The sequence below is a fragment of the Bombina bombina genome, chromosome 4 (assembly GCF_027579735.1).
Source record: "Bombina bombina isolate aBomBom1 chromosome 4, aBomBom1.pri, whole genome shotgun sequence".
Classification (NCBI taxonomy): Eukaryota; Metazoa; Chordata; class Amphibia; order Anura; family Bombinatoridae; genus Bombina; species Bombina bombina.
Genome location: NC_069502.1, coordinates 739,646,311 through 739,665,091, shown reverse-complemented (window position 1 = coordinate 739,665,091; position 18,781 = coordinate 739,646,311). Strand labels below are relative to the sequence as shown.

The window sequence follows — 18,781 nt, the reverse complement described above, 5'->3', positions numbered from 1 at the left end:
ACAAAACTATGGTTAATAGTTGCCCAAAATATTTTTGTTTTAAAATTAAACAAAAAAAGGTTTACCAACTAAAACCCAGGATGTCCAAAGTGCAGCATTGGTAATATTATGAATCTCTAATACTTATAGTCTTCTAAATCTGTTATATTTAAAGGTAAGGATTATAGGGACAGTAAAGTCAAAATTTAACCATGCACCAACTTTCCAATTTACAGCTATTATCTAATTTTGTGTTGCTCTCTTTGTATCCTTTGCATACCTAGGTAGACTCAGGAGTAGCAACGCGCTGCTGTTAGATTGACACACATGCCTCTTGTCATTGGCTCACCAGATGTGTTCAGCTAGCTCCCAGTTGTACTTTTTTGCTCCTTCAACAAAGTATGCCAAGAGAATGAAGCAAAGTTGAAAATAGAAGTAAATAGGAAAGTTGTTTAAAATTGTAACTCTTTAAAGTCTGGCATTTTAGCGATCCTTGAGGACTGGCCATAAATAAGTGTTTGAACTCATTATTCATTTGGATTTTAAAGGGTCACTCAAGTTAAAATAGACTTTTATGATTCAGAAAGAGCATGCATTTTTAAGACACTTTCCAATTTACTTCTATTATCAATTTTTTTATATTCACACTTTCTGGGGAATAAGATCCTACTGAGCATGTGCAGAAGCTCACGGGGTATACGTATACTAGTCTGTGATTGGCTGATGTCTGTCACATGATACAAGGGGGCCAGAAAATGGGAGACAAAATACATTTATCAGAAAAAAAATCTGCTTATTTGAAAATCTGAGTAGGTGTTAAATCTTTGTCTTTTTATTATGAACTTGTTAATTATACAATTCTACTGCATTGAGTGCATTTTTAGTGAAATGTTTTGTTTAATTTCTAAATAAAATGCATGGTATTTAGTTAACCATCTCCTTTTTTCTCTAGTTTTACAAGCATGTTGTTCAGAGTGTTGAAAAATTCATCCAAAAGGTAATCTTTCTAAATTGCTTTTTGCTTGTTTGTTGCTTTTGCTGATGTTTGCTAGAGGTGGAAATTAAATATTGGATAGGGCCATAATAGTTGAAAAATGTTAGGGCTTTCGACAATGCTCTACTGTTTAACCTATTCAAAGGGGTTAAACACACAGTATAAATGCTGCTCAGGACCCGCAGTGCATTGCTGGTTCCAAGCAGAACCCGTTGCTGATCTAATGAGCATCGCTAGTTGCATGACTCACAATGTAAGGGCCGCAGGTTCCAAATGGCACTTATACTGAATGTTTAACCCCTTTGCGGGGAGTAAAAAAAAAAACACAGTAGAGCAGTTGTAAAATTACATGTGGTAATGGATTAGAGCAGACTTTCTCAAATTTGGCACTCCAGAGGTTTTGGAACTACATTTCCCATGATGCATAGTCAGCATATCAGCTGACTGAGCATCATGGGAAATGTAGTTCCAAAACCTCTGGAGGGCCAAGTTTACGGATGTCTGTATTAGAGCAATTTTTTCGACTTTTGTGGCCCTTTTAAGCTTGCTAAATTTTGGTTGCAGGTATAATTATTGTGTTATTTAGATATTGATTTTCTTCTCAAGGGGTCTCAAATATATTTTGGTTAAGCTAGATGGTATGTTCTAGAATGCTTTGAGTCCCCTTGAGAAGAAAAGCAATACATCATTTTTAAATTGAGTAACTGCTGTTGAATTATCTTTTAATTATGCAATTGATGATTGTGTAATTTCTGCAGCCAAGCCGGACCAGTGATCCCCCACACGCTTCTCATGCTGTACTTAGCACAGCAATGACAAAACTGGCTTCCTCCATTCACAGAGTGGCCTCAGGAATAGTTTGCTCTGGGGTGCACCCCATGATTGGAGGAAGCGAGATTCGTCATTGCTGATGCAAGTACAGAGAAGCTACGGGCGGGGGGTTTACTGATCCGGCTTTGCTGAAGAAAACGATGCAATGTAAACTTTCATGAATGAAAGTGCCCCTTTTTTTAATAGTATTTTTAAAAACCAGGCACTGATTCATGAACGTTTACATTCACTTTAAGCCAGATGTCTTGCTCTAGCCTGCTGTTATTGTCAACCATTCTCTTTGACTTGTTCTACATTTTTAAGGTCCCTTTTTAGGGGTTTAAAGAATCACTACTTACAGTAGAAGTACATAATCAGCAATTGCATAATTAAAAGTTAATGAAATAACAGTTACTCTGAATTTAAAATGAACATTATTTCTCTTGTTAAGTGTATCCAGTCCACGGATCATCCATTACTTGTGAGATATTCTCCTTCCCAACAGGAAGTTGCAAGAGGATCACACACAGCAGAGCTGCTATATAGCTCCTCCCTTCACTGCCATATCCAGTCATTCTCTTGCAACTCTCAACTAAGATGGAGGTCGTAAGAGGACTGTGGTGTTTTATACTTAGTTTATTTCTTCAATCAAAAGTTTGTTATTTTTAAATGGTACCGGATTGTACTGTTTATCTCAGGCAGTATTTAGAGGAAGAATCTGCCTGCGTTTTCTATGATCTTAGCAGAAGTAACTAAGATCCTTTGCTGTTCTCACATATTCTGAGGAGTGAGGTAACTTCAGAGGGGGAATAGCGTGCAGGTTTTCCTGTAATAAGGTATGTGCAGTTAAAATATTTTTCTAGGGATGGAATTTGCTAGAAAATGCTGCTGATACCGATGTAATGTAAGTAAAGCCTTAAATGCAGTGATAGCGACTGGTATCAGGCTTATTAATAGAGATACATACTCTTATAAAAGTGTATTTTAAAACGTTTGCTGGCATGTTTAATCGTTTTTTACATATGTTTGGTGATAAAACTTATTGGGGCCTAGTTTTTTCCACATGGCTGGCTTGAATTTTGCCTTGAAACAGTTCCCTGAGGCTTCCCACTGTTGTAATATGAGTGGGAGGGGCCTATTTTAGCGTTTTTTTGCACAGCAAAAATTACAGACACAGACATCCAGCTTCTTCCTGCATGATCCAGGACTTCTCTGAAGGGCTCAAAAGGCTTCAAAAGTCGTATTGAGGGAGGTAAAAAGCCACAGTAGAGCTGTGGCAGTTGTTGTGACTGTTTAAAAAACGTTTTTGTCATTTGTTATTCCGTTTTTGGTATTAAGGGGTTAATCATCCATTTGCAAGTGGGTGCAATGCTCTGCTAACTTATTACATACACTGTAAAAATGTTGTTAGTGTAACTGCATTTTCTCCAACATAGGTGTGTCCGGTCCACGGCGTCATCCTTACTTGTGGGATATTCTCTTCCCCAACAGGAAATGGCAAAGAGCCCAGCAAAGCTGGTCACATGATCCCTCCTAGGCTCCGCCTACCCCAGTCATTCTCTTTGCCGTTGTACAGGCAACATCTCCACGGAGATGGCTTAGAGTTTTTTAGTGTTTAACTGTAGTTTTTATTATTCAATCAAGAGTTTGTTGTTTTGAAATAGTGCTGGTATGTACTATTTACTCAGAAACAGAAAAGAGATGAAGATTTCTGTTTGTATGAGGAAAATGATTTTAGCAACCGTCACTAAAATCCATGGCTGTTCCACACAGGACTGTTGAGAGCAATTAACTTCAGTTGGGGGAACAGTGAGCAGTCTCTTGCTGCTTGAGGTATGACACATTCTAACAAGACGATGTAATGCTGGAAGCTGTCATTTTCCCTCTGGGATCCGGTAAGCCATGTTTATTACGATTGTAAATAAGGGCTTCAAAAGGGCTTATTAAGACTGTAGACTTTTTTTGGGCTAAATCGATTGATTATTAACACATATTTAGCCTTGAGGAATCATTTTATGTGGGTATTTTGATATAATAATATCGGCAGGCACTGTTTTAGACACCTTATTCTTTAGGGGTTTTCCCAAAGCATAGGCAGAGCCTCATTTTCGCGCCGGTGTTGCGCACTTGTTTTTGAGAGGCATGGCATGCAGTCGCATGTGAGAGGAGCTCTGATACTTAGAAAAGACTTTCTGAAGGCGTCATTTGGTATCGTATTCCCCTTGGGGCTTGGTTGGGTCTCAGCAAAGCAGATACCAGGGACTGTAAAGGGGTTAAAGTTCAAAACGGCTCCGGTTCCGTTATTTTAAGGGTTAAAGCTTCCAAATTTGGTGTGCAATACTTTTAAGGCTTTAAGACACTGTGGTGAAAATTCGGTAAATTTTGAACAATTCCTTCATGTTTTATCGCATTTGCAGTAATAAAGTGTGTTCAGTTTAAAATTTAAAGTGACAGTAACGGTTTTATTTTAAAACGTTTTTTGTACTTGTTTTCAAGTTTATGCCTGTTTAACATGTCTGAACTACCAGATAGACTGTGTTCTGAATGTGGGGAAGCCAGAATTTCTATTCATTTAAATAAATGTGATTTATGTGACAATGACAATGATGCCCAAGATGATTCCTCAAGTGAGGGGAGTAAGCATGGTACTGCATCATTCCCTCCTTCGTCTACACGAGTCTTGCCCACTCAGGAGGCCCCTAGTACATCTAGCGCGCCAATACTCCTTACTATGCAACAATTAACGGCTGTAATGGATAATTCTGTCAAAAACATTTTAGCCAAAATGAACACTTATCAGCGTAAGCGCGACTGCTCTGTTTTAGATACTGAAGAGCATGACGACGCTGATATTAATATTTCTGAAGGGCCCCTAACTCAGTCTGATGGGGCCAGGGAGGTTTTGTCTGAGGGAGAAATTACTGATTCAGGGAACATTTCTCAACAAGCTGAACCTGATGTGATTGCATTCAAATTTAAGTTGGAACATCTCCGCATTCTGCTTAAGGAGGTATTATCCACTCTGGATGATTGTGACAAGTTGGTCATCCCAGAGAAACTATGTAAAATGGACAAGTTCCTAGAGGTGCCGGGGCTCCCAGAAGCTTTTCCTATACCCAAGCGGGTGGCGGACATTGTTAATAAAGAATGGGAAAGGCCCGGTATTCCTTTCGTCCCTCCCCCCATATTTAAAAAATTGTTTCCTATGGTCGACCCCAGAAAGGACTTATGGCAGACAGTCCCCAAGGTCGAGGGAGCGGTTTCCACTTTAAACAAACGCACCACTATACCCATAGAGGATAGTTGTGCTTTCAAAGATCCTATGGATAAAAAATTAGAAGGTTTGCTTAAAAAAATGTTTGTTCAGCAGGGTTACCTTCTACAACCAATTTCATGCATTGTCCCTGTCGCTACAGCCGCATGTTTCTGGTTCGATGAGCTGATAAAGGCGGTCGACAGTGATTCTCCTCCTTATGAGGAGATTATGGACAGAATCAATGCTCTCAAATTGGCTAATTCTTTCACCCTAGACGCCACTTTGCAATTGGCTAGGTTAGCGGCTAAGAATTCTGGGTTTGCTATTGTGGCGCGCAGAGCGCTTTGGTTGAAATCTTGGTCGGCTGATGCGTCTTCCAAGAACAAGCTACTTAACATTCCTTTCAAGGGGAAAACGCTGTTTGGCCCTGACTTGAAAGAGATTATCTCGGATATCACTGGGGGTAAGGGCCACGCCCTTCCTCAGGATCGGCCTTTCAAGGCAAAAAATAAACCTGATTTTCGTCCCTTTCGTAGAAACGGACCAGCCCAAAGTGCTACGTCCTCTAAGCAAGAGGGTAATACTTCTCAAGCCAAGCCAGCTTGGAGACCAATGCAAGGCTGGAACAAGGGAAAGCAGGCCAAGAAACCTGCCACTGCTACCAAGACAGCATGAAATGTTGGCCCCCGATCCGGGACCGGATCTGGTGGGGGGCAGACTCTCTCTCTTCGCTCAGGCTTGGGCAAGAGATGTTCTGGATCCTTGGGCGCTAGAAATAGTCTCCCAAGGTTATCTTCTGGAATTCAAGGGACTTCCCCCAAGGGGGAGGTTCCACAGGTCTCAGTTGTCTTCAGACCACATAAAAAGACAGGCATTCTTACATTGTGTAGAAGACCTGTTAAAAATGGGAGTGATTCATCCCGTTCCATTAAGAGAACAAGGGATGGGGTTCTACTCCAATCTGTTTATAGTTCCCAAAAAAGAGGGAACGTTCAGACCAATCTTAGATCTCAAGATCTTAAACAAGTTTCTCAAGGTTCCATCGTTCAAGATGGAAACCATTCGAACTATTCTTCCTTCCATCCAGGAAGGTCAATTCATGACCACGGTGGATTTAAAGGATGCGTATCTACATATTCCTATCCACAAGGAACATCATCTGTTCCTGAGGTTCGCATTCCTGGACAAACATTACCAGTTCGTGGCGCTTCCTTTCGGATTAGCCACTGCTCCAAGGATTTTCACAAAGGTACTAGGGTCCCTTCTAGCTGTGCTAAGACTAAGGGGCATTGCTGTAGTACCTTACTTGGACGACATTCTGATTCAAGCGTCGTCCCTTCCTCAAGCAAAGGCTCACACGGACATTGTCCTGGCCTTTCTCAGATCTCACGGATGGAAAGTGAACGTGGAAAAGAGTTCTCTATCTCCGTCAACAAGGGTTCCCTTCTTGGGAACAATAATAGACTCCTTAGAAATGAGGATTTTTCTGACAGAGGCCAGAAAAACAAAACTTCTAGACTCTTGTCGGATACTCCATTCCGTTCCTCTTCCTTCCATAGCTCAGTGCATGGAAGTGATCGGGTTGATGGTAGCGGCAATGGACATAGTTCCTTTTGCACGCATTCATCTAAGACCATTACAACTGTGCATGCTCAGTCAGTGGAATGGGGACTATACAGACTTGTCTCCGAAGATACAACTAAATCAGAGGACCAGAGACTCACTCCGTTGGTGGCTGTCCCTGGACAACCTGTCACGAGGGATGACATTCCGCAGACCAGAGTGGGTCATTGTCACGACCGACGCCAGTCTGATGGGCTGGGGCGCGGTCTGGGGATCCCTGAAAGCTCAGGGTCTTTGGTCTCGGGAAGAATCTCTTCTACCGATAAATATTCTGGAACTGAGAGCGATATTCAATGCTCTCAAGGCTTGGCCTCAGCTAGCGAGGGCCAAGTTCATACGGTTTCAATCGGACAACATGACAACTGTTGCGTACATCAACCATCAGGGGGGAACAAGGAGTTCCCTGGCGATGGAAGAAGTGACCAAAATCATTCTATGGGCGGAGTCTCACTCCTGCCACCTGTCTGCTATCCACATCCCAGGAGTGGAAAATTGGGAAGCGGATTTTCTGAGTCGTCAGACATTGCATCCGGGGGAGTGGGAACTCCATCCGGAAATCTTTGCCCAAGTCACTCAGCTGTGGGGCATTCTAGACATGGATCTGATGGCCTCTCGTCAGAACTTCAAAGTTCCTTGCTACGGGTCCAGATCCAGGGATCCCAAGGCGGCTCTAGTGGATGCACTAGTAGCACCTTGGACCTTCAAACTAGCTTATGTGTTCCCGCCGTTTCCTCTCATCCCCAGGCTGGTAGCCAGGATCAATCAGGAGAGGGCGTCGGTGATCTTGATAGCTCCTGCGTGGCCACGCAGGACTTGGTACGCAGATCTGGTGAATATGTCATCGGCTCCTCCTTGGAAGCTACCTTTGAGACGAGACCTTCTTGTTCAGGGTCCGTTCGAACATCCGAATCTGGTTTCACTCCAGCTGACTGCTTGGAGATTGAACGCTTGATCTTATCGAAGCGAGGATTCTCAGATTCTGTTATCGATACTCTTGTTCAGGCCAGAAAGCCTGTAACTAGAAAGATTTACCACAGAATTTGGAAAAAATATATCTGTTGGTGTGAATCTAAAGGATTCCCTTGGGACAAGGTTAAGATTCCTAGGATTCTATCCTTCCTTCAAGAAGGATTGGAAAAAGGATTATCTGCAAGTTCCCTGAAGGGACAGATTTCTGCCTTGTCTGTGTTACTTCACAAAAAGCTGGCCGCTGTGCCAGATGTTCAAGCCTTTGTTCAGGCTCTGGTTAGAATTAAGCCTGTTTACAAACCTTTGACTCCTCCTTGGAGTCTCAATTTAGTTCTTTCAGTTCTTCAGGGGGTTCCGTTTGAACCCTTGCATTCCGTTGATATTAAGTTATTATCTTGGAAAGTTTTGTTTTTAGTTGCAATTTCTTCTGCTAGAAGAGTTTCAGAATTATCTGCTCTGCAGTGTTCTCCTCCTTATCTGGTGTTCCATGCAGATAAGGTGGTTTTACGTACTAAACCTGGTTTTCTTCCAAAAGTTGTTTCTAACAAAAACATTAACCAGGAGATTATCGTACCTTCTCTGTGTCCGAAACCAGTTTCAAAGAAGGAACGTTTGTTGCACAATTTGGATGTTGTTCGCGCTCTAAAATTCTATTTAGATGCTACAAAGGATTTTAGACAAACATCTTCCTTGTTTGTTGTTTATTCTGGTAAAAGGAGAGGTCAAAAAGCAACTTCTACCTCTCTCTCTTTTTGGATTAAAAGCATCATCAGATTGGCTTACGAGACTGCCGGACGGCAGCCTCCCGAAAGAATCACAGCTCATTCCACTAGGGCTGTGGCTTCCACATGGGCCTTCAAGAACGAGGCTTCTGTTGATCAGATATGTAGGGCAGCGACTTGGTCTTCACTGCACACTTTTACCAAATTTTACAAGTTTGATACTTTTGCTTCTTCTGAGGCTATTTTTGGGAGAAAGGTTTTGCAAGCCGTGGTGCCTTCCATTTAGGTGACCTGATTTGCTCCCTCCCTTCATCCGTGTCCTAAAGCTTTGGTATTGGTTCCCACAAGTAAGGATGACGCCGTGGACCGGACACACCTATGTTGGAGAAAACAGAATTTATGTTTACCTGATAAATTACTTTCTCCAACGGTGTGTCCGGTCCACGGCCCGCCCTGGTTTTTTTAATCAGGTCTGATAATTTATTTTCTTTAACTACAGTCACCACGGTACCATATGGTTTCTCCTATGCAAATATTCCTCCTTAACGTCGGTCGAATGACTGGGGTAGGCGGAGCCTAGGAGGGATCATGTGACCAGCTTTGCTGGGCTCTTTGCCATTTCCTGTTGGGGAAGAGAATATCCCACAAGTAAGGATGACGCCGTGGACCGGACACACCGTTGGAGAAAGTAATTTATCAGGTAAACATAAATTCTGTTTTTTCACTGTTATTTCAAAATTTGGGAAAATTTGTGTTTCTTAAAGGCGCAGTAACGTTTTTTATATTACTTGTAAACTTGTTTTAAAGCGTTTTCCAAGCTTGCTAGTCTCATTGCTAGTCTGTTTAAACATGTCTGACACAGAGGAACCTACTTGTTCATTATGTTTGAAAGCCATGGTGGAGCCCCATAGGAGAATGTGTACTAAATGTATTGATTTCACCTTAAACAGTAAAGATCAGTCTTTATCTATAAAAGAATTATCACCAGAGGGTTCTGTCGAGGGGGAAGTTATGCCGACTAACTCTCCCCACGTGTCAGACCCTAATATGGCGCCAATTACATCAGGGACGCCCATAGCGATTACCTTGCAGGACATGGCTGCAATCATGAATAATACCCTGTCAGAGGTATTATCTAGATTGCCTGAATTAAGAGGCAAGCGCGATAGCTCTGGGGTTAGGAGAGATACAGAGCGCGCAAATGCTGTTAGAGCCATGTCTGATACTGCGTCACAGTATGCAGAACATGAGGACGGAGAGCTTCAGTCTGTGGGTGACATCTCTGACTCGGGGAAACCTGATTCAGAGATTTCTAATTTTAAATTTAAGCTTGAGAACCTCTGTGTATTGCTTGGGGAGGTATTAGCTGCTCTGAATGACTGTAACACAGTTGCAATTCCAGAGAAATTGTGTAGGCTGGATAGATACTATGCGGTGCCGGTGTGTACTGACGTTTTTCCTATACCTAAAAGGCTTACAGAAATTATTAGCAAGGAGTGGGATAGACCCGGTGTGCCCTTTTCCCCACCTCCTATATTTAGAATTTTTTTTCCAATAGACGCCACTACACGGGACTTGGCAGACGGTCCCTAAGGTGGAGGGAGCAGTTTCTACTTTAGCAAAGCGTACCACTATCCCGGTTGAGGACAGTTGTGCTTTTTCAGATCCAATGGATAAAAAATTGGAGGGTTACCTTAAGAAAATGTTTATTCAACAAGGTTTTATTTTACAGCCCCTTGCATGCATTGCGCCTGTCACTGCTGCGGCGGCATTCTGGTTTGAGGCCCTGGAAGAGGCCATCCAGACAGCTCCATTGAATGAAATTATTGACAAGCTTAGAACACTTAAGCTAGCTAACTCATTTGTTTCTGATGCCATTGTTCATTTGACTAAACTAACGGCTAAGAATTCCGGATTCGCCATCCAGGCGCGTAGGGCGCTATGGCTTAAATCCTGGTCAGCTGACGTGACTTCGAAGTCTAAATTACTCAACATTCCTTTCAAGGGGCAGACCTTATTCGGGCCTGGCTTGAAGGAAATTATTGCTGACATTACTGGAGGCAAGGGTCATACCCTTCCTCAGGACAGGGCCAAATCAAAGGCCAAACAGTCTAATTTCTCCAACATAGGTGTGTCCGGTCCACGGCGTCATCCTTACTTGTGGGATATTCTCTTCCCCAACAGGAAATGGCAAAGAGCCCAGCAAAGCTGGTCACATGATCCCTCCTAGGCTCCGCCTACCCCAGTCATTCTCTTTGCCGTTGTACAGGCAACATCTCCACGGAGATGGCTTAGAGTTTTTTAGTGTTTAACTGTAGTTTTTATTATTCAATCAAGAGTTTGTTATTTTAAAATAGTGCTGGTATGTACTATTTACTCAGAAACAGAAAAGAGATGAAGATTTCTGTTTGTATGAGGAAAATGATTTTAGCACCGTAACTAAAATCCATGGCTGTTCCACACAGGACTGTTGAGAGCAATTAACTTCAGTTGGGGGAACAGTGTGCAGTCTCTTGCTGCTTGAGGTATGACACATTCTAACAAGACGATGTAATGCTGGAAGCTGTCATTTTTCCCTATGGGATCCGGTAAGCCATGTTTATTACGATGGTAAATAAGGGCTTCACAAGGGCTTATTAAGATTGTAGACTTTTTCTGGGCTAAATCGATTAAGTTTTAAAACATATTTAGCTTTGAGGAATCATTTTATCTGGGTTTATTGATATTATAATATCGGCAGGCACTGTATTAGACACCTTATTTCTCTGGGGCTTTCCCAAAGCATAAGCAGAGCCTCATTTTCGCGCCGGTGTGGCGCACTTGTTTTTGAGAGGCATGGCATGCAGTCGCATGTGAGAGGAGCTCTGATACTTAGAAAAGACTTTCTGAAGGCGTCATTTGGTATCGTATTCCCCTTTGGGCTTGGTTGGGTCTCAGCAAAGCAGATACCAGGGACTGTAAAGGGGTTAAAGTGTTAAAACGGCTCCGGTTCCGTTATTTTAAGGGTTAAAGCTTCCAAATTTGGTGTGCAATACTTTTAAGGCTTTAAGACACTGTGGTGAAAATTTGGTGAATTTTGTACAATTCCTTCATGTTTTTTCGCAATTGCAGTAATAAAGTGTGTTCAGTTTAAAATTTAAAGTGACAGTAACGGTTTTATTTTAAAACGTTTTTTGTACTTTATTATCAAGTTTATGCCTGTTTAACATGTCTGAACTACCAGATAGACTGTGTTCTGAATGTGGGGAAGCCAGAATTCCTGTTCATTTAAATAAATGTGATTTATGTGATAATGACAATGATGCCCAAGATGATTCCTCAAGTGAGGGGAGTAAGCATGGTACTGCATCATTCCCTCCTTCGTCTACACGAGTCTTGCCCACTCAGGAGGCCCCTAGTACATCTAGCGCGCCAATACTGCTTACTATGCAACAATTAACGGCTGTAATGGATAATTCTGTCAAAAACATTTTAGCCAAAATGAACCCTTGTCAGCGTAAGCGTGGCTGCTCTGTTTTAGTTACTGAAGAGCATGACGACGCTGATATTAATATCTCTGAAGGGCCCCTAACCCAATCTGAGGGGGCCAGGGAGGTTTTGTCTGAGGGAGAAATTACTGATTCAGGGAACATTTCTCAACAGGCTGAACCTGATGTAATTGCATTTAAATTTAAGTTGGAACATCTCCGCATTCTGCTTAAGGAGGTATTATCCACTCTGGATGATTGTGAAAAGTTGGTCATCCCAGAGAAACTATGTAAAATGGACAAGTTCCTAGAGGTGCCGGAGCTCCCAGAAGCTTTTCCTATACCCAAGCGGGTGGCGGACATTGTTAATAAAGAATGGGAAAGGCCCGGTATTCCTTTCGTCCCTCCCCCCATATTTAAAAAATTGTTTCCTATGGTCGACCCCAGAAAGGACTTATGGCAGACAGTCCCCAAGGTCGAGGGAGCGGTTTCTACTTTAAACAAACGCACCACTATACCCATAGAGGATAGTTGTGCTTTCAAAGATCCTATGGATAAAAAATTAGAAGGTTTGCTTAAAAAGATGTTTGTTCAGCAGGGTTACCTTCTACAACCAATTTCATGCATTGTCCCTGTCACTACAGCCGCATGTTTCTGGTTTGATGAACTGATAAAGGCGCTCGATAGTGATTCTCCTCCTTATGAGGAGATTATGGACAGAATCAATGCTCTCAAATTGGCTAATTCTTTCACCCTAGACGCCACTTTGCAATTGGCTAGGTTAGCGGCTAAGAATTCTGGGTTTGCTATTGTGGCGCGCAGAGCGCTTTGGTTGAAATCTTGGTCGGCTGACGCGTCTTCCAAGAACAAGCTACTAAACATTCCTTTCAAGGGGAAAACGCTGTTTGGCCCTGACTTGAAAGAGATTATCTCGGATATCACTGGGGGTAAGGGCCACGCCCTTCCTCAGGATCGGCCTTTCAAGGCAAAAAATAGACCCAATTTTCGTCCCTTTCGTAAAAACGGACCAGCCCAAAGTGCTACGTCCTCTAAGCAAGAGGGTAATACTTCTCAAGCCAAGCCAGCTTGGAGACCAATGCAAGGCTGGAACAAGGGAAAGCAGGCCAAGAAGCCTGCCACTGCTACCAAGACAGCATGAAATATTGGCCCCCGATCCGGGACCGGATCTGGTGGGGGGCAGACTCTCTCTCTTCGCTCAGGCTTGGGCAAGAGATGTTCTGGATCCTTGGGCGCTAGAAATAGTCTCCCAGGGTTATCTTCTGGAATTCAAGGGACTTCCCCCAAGGGGGAGGTTCCACAGGTCTCAGTTGTCTTCAGACCACATAAAAAGACAGGCGTTCTTACATTGTGTAGAAGACCTGTTAAAAATGGGAGTGATTCATCCTGTTCCACTAAGAGAACAAGGGATGGGGTTCTACTCCAATCTGTTCATAGTTCCCAAAAAAGAGGGAACGTTCAGACCAATCTTAGATCTCAAGATCTTAAACAAGTTTCTCAAGGTTCCATCTTTCAAGATGGAAACCATTCGAACTATTCTTCCTTCCATCCAGGAGGGTCAATTCATGACCACGGTGGATTTAAAGGATGCGTATCTACATATTCCTATCCACAAGGAACATCATCGGTTCCTAAGGTTTGCATTCCTGGACAAACATTACCAGTTCGTGGCGCTTCCTTTCGGATTAGCCACTGCTCCAAGGATTTTCACAAAGGTACTAGGCTCCCTTCTAGCGGTGCTAAGACCAAGGGGCATTGCAGTAGTACCTTACCTGGACGACATTCTGATTCAAGCGTCGTCCCTTCCTCAAGCAAAGGCTCACACGGACATTGTCCTGGCCTTTCTCAGATCTCACGGCTGGAAAGTGAACGTGGAAAAGAGTTCTCTATCACCGTCAACAAGGGTTCCCTTCTTGGGAACAATTATAGACTCTTTAGAAATGAGGATCTTTCTAACAGAGGCCAGAAAAACAAAACTTCTAGACTCTTGTCGGATACTTCATTCCGTTCCTCTTCCTTCCATAGCTCAGTGCATGGAAGTGATCGGGTTGATGGTAGCGGCGATGGACATAGTTCCTTTTGCGCGCATTCATCTAAGACCATTACAACTGTGCATGCTCAGTCAGTGGAATGGGGACTATACAGACTTGTCTCCGAAGATACAAGTAAATCAGAGGACCCGAGACTCACTCCGTTGGTGGCTGTCCCTGGACAATCTGTCTCAAGGGATGACGTTCCGCAGACCAGAGTGGGTCATTGTCACGACCGACGCCAGTCTGATGGGCTGGGGCGCGGTCTGGGGATCCCTGAAAGCTCAGGGTCTTTGGTCTCGGGAAGAATCTCTTCTACCGATAAATATTCTGGAACTGAGAGCGATATTCAATGCTCTCAAGGCCTGGCCTCGGCTAGCGAGGACCAAGTTCATACGGTTTCAATCAGACAACATGACAACTGTTGCGTACATCAACCATCAGGGGGGAACAAGGAGTTCCCTAGCGATGGAAGAAGTGACCAAAATCATTCTATGGGCGGAGTCTCACTCCTGCCACCTGTCTGCTATCCACATCCCAGGAGTGGAAAATTGGGAAGCGGATTTTCTGAGTCGTCAGACATTGCATCCGGGGGAGTGGGAACTCCATCCGGAAATCTTTGCCCAAGTCACTCACCTGGGGGGCATTCCAGACATGGATCTGATGGCCTCTCGTCAGAACTTCAAAGTTCCTTGCTACGGGGCCAGATCCAGGGATCCCAAGGCGGCTCTAGTGGATGCACTAGTAGCACCTTGGACCTTCAAACTAGCTTATGTGTTCCCGCCATTTCCTCTCATCCCCAGGCTGGTAGCCAGGATCAATCAGGAGAGGGCGTCGGTGATCTTGATAGCTCCTGCGTGGCCACGCAGGACTTGGTATGCAGATCTGGTGAATATGTCATCGGCTCCACCTTGGAAGCTACCTTTGAGACGAGACCTTCTTATTCAGGGTCCGTTCGAACATCCGAATCTGGTTTCACTCCAGCTGACTGCTTGGAGATTGAACGCTTGATTTTATCGAAGCGAGGATTCTCAGATTCTGTTATCGATACTCTTGTTCAGGCCAGAAAGCCTGTAACTAGAAAGATTTACCACAAAATTTGGAAAAAATATATCTGTTGGTGTGAATCTAAAGGATTCCCTTGGGACAAGGTTAAGATTCCTAGGATTCTATCCTTCCTTCAAGAAGGATTGGAAAAAGGATTATCTGCAAGTTCCCTGAAGGGACAGATTTCTGCCTTGTCGGTATTACTTCACAAAAAGCTGGCAGCTGTGCCAGATGTTCAAGCCTTTGTTCAGGCTCTGGTTAGAATCAAGCCTGTTTACAAACCTTTGACTCCTCCTTGGAGTCTCAATTTAGTTCTTTCGGTTCTTCAGGGGGTTCCGTTTGAACCCTTACATTCCGTTGATATTAAGTTATTATCTTGGAAAGTTTTGTTTTTAGTTGCGATTTCTTCTGCTAGAAGAGTCTCAGAATTATCTGCTCTGCAGTGTTCTCCTCCTTATCTGGTGTTTCATGCAGATAAGGTGGTTTTACGTACTAAACCTGGTTTTCTTCCAAAAGTTGTTTCTAACAAAAACATTAACCAGGAGATTATCGTACCTTCTCTGTGTCCAAAACCAGTTTCAAAGAAGGAACGTTTGTTGCACAATTTGGATGTTGTTCGCGCTCTAAAATTCTATTTAGATGCTACAAAGGATTTTAGACAAACATCTTCCTTGTTTGTTGTTTATTCAGGTAAAAGGAGAGGTCAAAAAGCAACTTCTACCTCTCTCTCTTTTTGGATTAAAAGCATCATCAGATTGGCTTACGAGACTGCCGGACGGCAGCCTCCCGAAAGAATCACAGCTCATTCCACTAGGGCTGTGGCTTCCACATGGGCCTTCAAGAACGAGGCTTCTGTTGATCAGATATGTAGGGCAGCGACTTGGTCTTCACTGCACACTTTTACCAAATTTTACAAGTTTGATACTTTTGCTTCTTCTGAGGCTATTTTTGGGAGAAAGGTTTTGCAAGCCGTGGTGCCTTCCATTTAGGTGACCTGATTTGCTCCCTCCCTTCATCCGTGTCCTAAAGCTTTGGTATTGGTTCCCACAAGTAAGGATGACGCCGTGGACCGGACACACCTATGTTGGAGAAAACAGAATTTATGTTTACCTGATAAATTTCTTTCTCCAACGGTGTGTCCGGTCCACGGCCCGCCCTGGTTTTTTAATCAGGTCTGATAATTTATTTTCTTTAACTACAGTCACCACGGTACCATATGGTTTCTCCTATGCAAATATTCCTCCTTAACGTCGGTCGAATGACTGGGGTAGGCGGAGCCTAGGAGGGATCATGTGACCAGCTTTGCTGGGCTCTTTGCCATTTCCTGTTGGGGAAGAGAATATCCCACAAGTAAGGATGACGCCGTGGACCGGACACACCGTTGGAGAAAGAAATTTATCAGGTAAACATAAATTCTGTTTTTCGTGCCTTTCGAAATTTCAAGGCAGGAGCAGCATCAACTTCCTCCGCTTCAAAACAAGAGGGAACTGTTGCTCATTCCAGACAGGCCTGGAAACCTAACCAGTCCTGGAACAAGGGCAAGCAGGCCAGAAAGCCTGCTGCTGCCCCCAAGACAGCATGAAGGAACGGCCCCCTATCCGGAAACGGATCTAGTGGGGGGCAGACTTTCTCTCTTTGCCCAGGCGTGGGCAAGAGATGTTCAGGATCCCTGGGTGTTGGAGATCATATCTCAGGGATATCTTCTGGACTTCAAAGCTTCTCCTCCACAAGGGAGATTTCATCTTTCAAGGTTATCAGCAAACCAGATAAAGAAAGAGGCATTCCTAAGCTGTGTGCAAGACCTCCTAGTAATGGGAGTGATCCATCCAGTTCCACGGACGGAACAAGGACAGGGATTTTATTCAAATCTGTTTGTGGTTCCCAAGAAAGAGGGAACCTTCAGACCAATCTTGGATCTAAAGATCTTAAACAAATTCCTCAGAGTTCCATCATTCAAAATGGAAACTATTCAGACCATCCTACCCATGTTCCAAGAGGGTCAGTACATGACCACAGTGGACTTAAAGGATGCCTACCTTCACATACCGATTCACAAAGATCATCATCGGTTCCTAAGGTTTGCCTTTCTAGACAGGCATTACCAATTTGTAGCTCTTCCCTTCGGGTTGGCCACTGCCCCGAGAATTTTTACAAAGGTTCTGGGCTCACTTCTGGCGGTTCTAAGACCGCGAGGCATATCGGTGGCTCCGTATCTAGACGACATCCTGATACAGGCGTCAAGCTTTCAAATTGCCAAGTCTCATACAGAGATAGTTCTGGCATTTCTGAGGTCGCATGGGTGGAAAGTGAACGTGGAAAAGAGTTCTCTATCACCACTCACAAGAGTCTCCTTCCTAGGGACTCATAGATTCTGTAGAGATGAAAATTTACCTGACGGAGTCCAGGTTATCAAAACTTCTAAATGCTTGTCGTGTCCTTCATTCCATTCCCCGCCCGTCAGTGGCTCAGTGCATGGAAGTAATCGGCTTAATGGTAGCGGCAATGGACATAGTGCCATTTGCGCGCCTGCATCTCAGACCGCTGCAATTATGCATGCTAAGTCAGTGGAATGGGGATTACTCAGATTTGTCCCCTCTACTAAATCTGGATCAAGAGACCAGAGATTCTCTTCTCTGGTGGTTTTCTCTGGTCCATCTGTCCAAGGGTATGACCTTTCGCAGGCCAGATTGGACGATTGTAACAACAGATGCCAGCCTTCTAGGTTGTGGCGCAGTCTGGAACTCCCTGAAGGCTCAGGGATCGTGGACTCAGGAGGAGAAACTCCTCCCAATAAATATTCTGGAGTTAAGAGCAATATTCAATGCTCTTCTAGCTTGGCCTCAGTTAGCAACACTGAGGTTCATCAGATTTCAGTCGGACAACATCACGACTGTGGCGTTCCCTAGCGATGTTAGAAGTCTCAAAGATAATTCGCTGGGCAGAGTCTCACTCTTGCCACCTGTCAGCGATCCACATCCCAGGCGTAGAGAACTGGGAGGCGGATTTTCTAAGTCGTCAGACTTTTCATCCGGGGGAGTGGGAACTCCATCCGGAGGTGTTTGCTCAACTGGTCCATCGTTGGGGCACACCAGAACTGGATCTCATGGCGTCTCGCCAGAACGCCAAGCTTTCTTGTTACGGATCCAGGTCCAGGGACCCGTGAGCAACGCTGATAGATGCTCTAGCAGCTCCTTGGTTCTTCAACCTGGCCTATGTGTTTCCACCGTTTCCTCTGCTCCCTCGACTGATTGCCAAAATCAAACAGTAGAAAGCATCAGTGATTCTGATAGCACCTGCGTGGCCACGCAGGACCTGGTATGCAGACCTAGAGGACATGTCATCTCTTCCACCATGGACTCTGCCTCTGAGGCAGGACCTTCTAATACAAGGTCCTTTCAATCATCCAAATCTAATTTCTCTGAGACTGACTGCATGGAGATTGAATGCTTGATTCTATCAAGGCGTGGCTTCTCCGAGTCAGTCATTGATACCTTAATACAGGCTCGGAAGCCTGTCACCAGGAAAATCTACCATAAGATATGGTGTAAATATCTTTATTGGTGTGAATCCAAGAGTTACTCATGGAGTAAGGTTAGGATTCCTAGGATATTGTCCTTTCTCCAAGAGGGTTTGGACAAAGGCTTATCAGCTAGTTCTTTGAAAGGACAGATCTCTGCTCTGTCTATTCTTTTGCACAAGCGTCTGGCAGAAGTTCCAGACGTCCAGGCATTTTGACAGGCTTTGGTTAGGATTAAGCCTGTGTTTAAACCTGTTGCTCCCCCGTGGAGCTTAAACTTGGTTCTTAAAGTTCTTCAGGGAGTTCCGTTTGAACCCCTTCATTCCATTGATATTAAACTTTTATCTTG

The 18,781-nt window shown here is 43.9% G+C and overlaps 1 protein-coding gene across 5 annotated transcripts in view; it reads left to right on the top strand.

Annotated features, from left to right (window-relative positions):
* The window catches only part of SCAF8 (SR-related CTD associated factor 8), a 579,788-nt gene that overhangs the window by 96,424 nt on the left and 464,583 nt on the right, over positions 1–18,781 (top strand). For all 5 annotated transcript variants that reach the window (XR_008402065.1, XR_008402066.1, XM_053710977.1 and 2 more), the window contains one exon: positions 932–976. Coding sequence is in view for 3 of the 5 variants with exons in the window: in XM_053710977.1 (XP_053566952.1) it covers positions 932–976 (45 nt within the window). In the remaining 2 variants the exon portion in view is untranslated. The remainder of the gene's footprint in view (positions 1–931; positions 977–18,781) is intronic.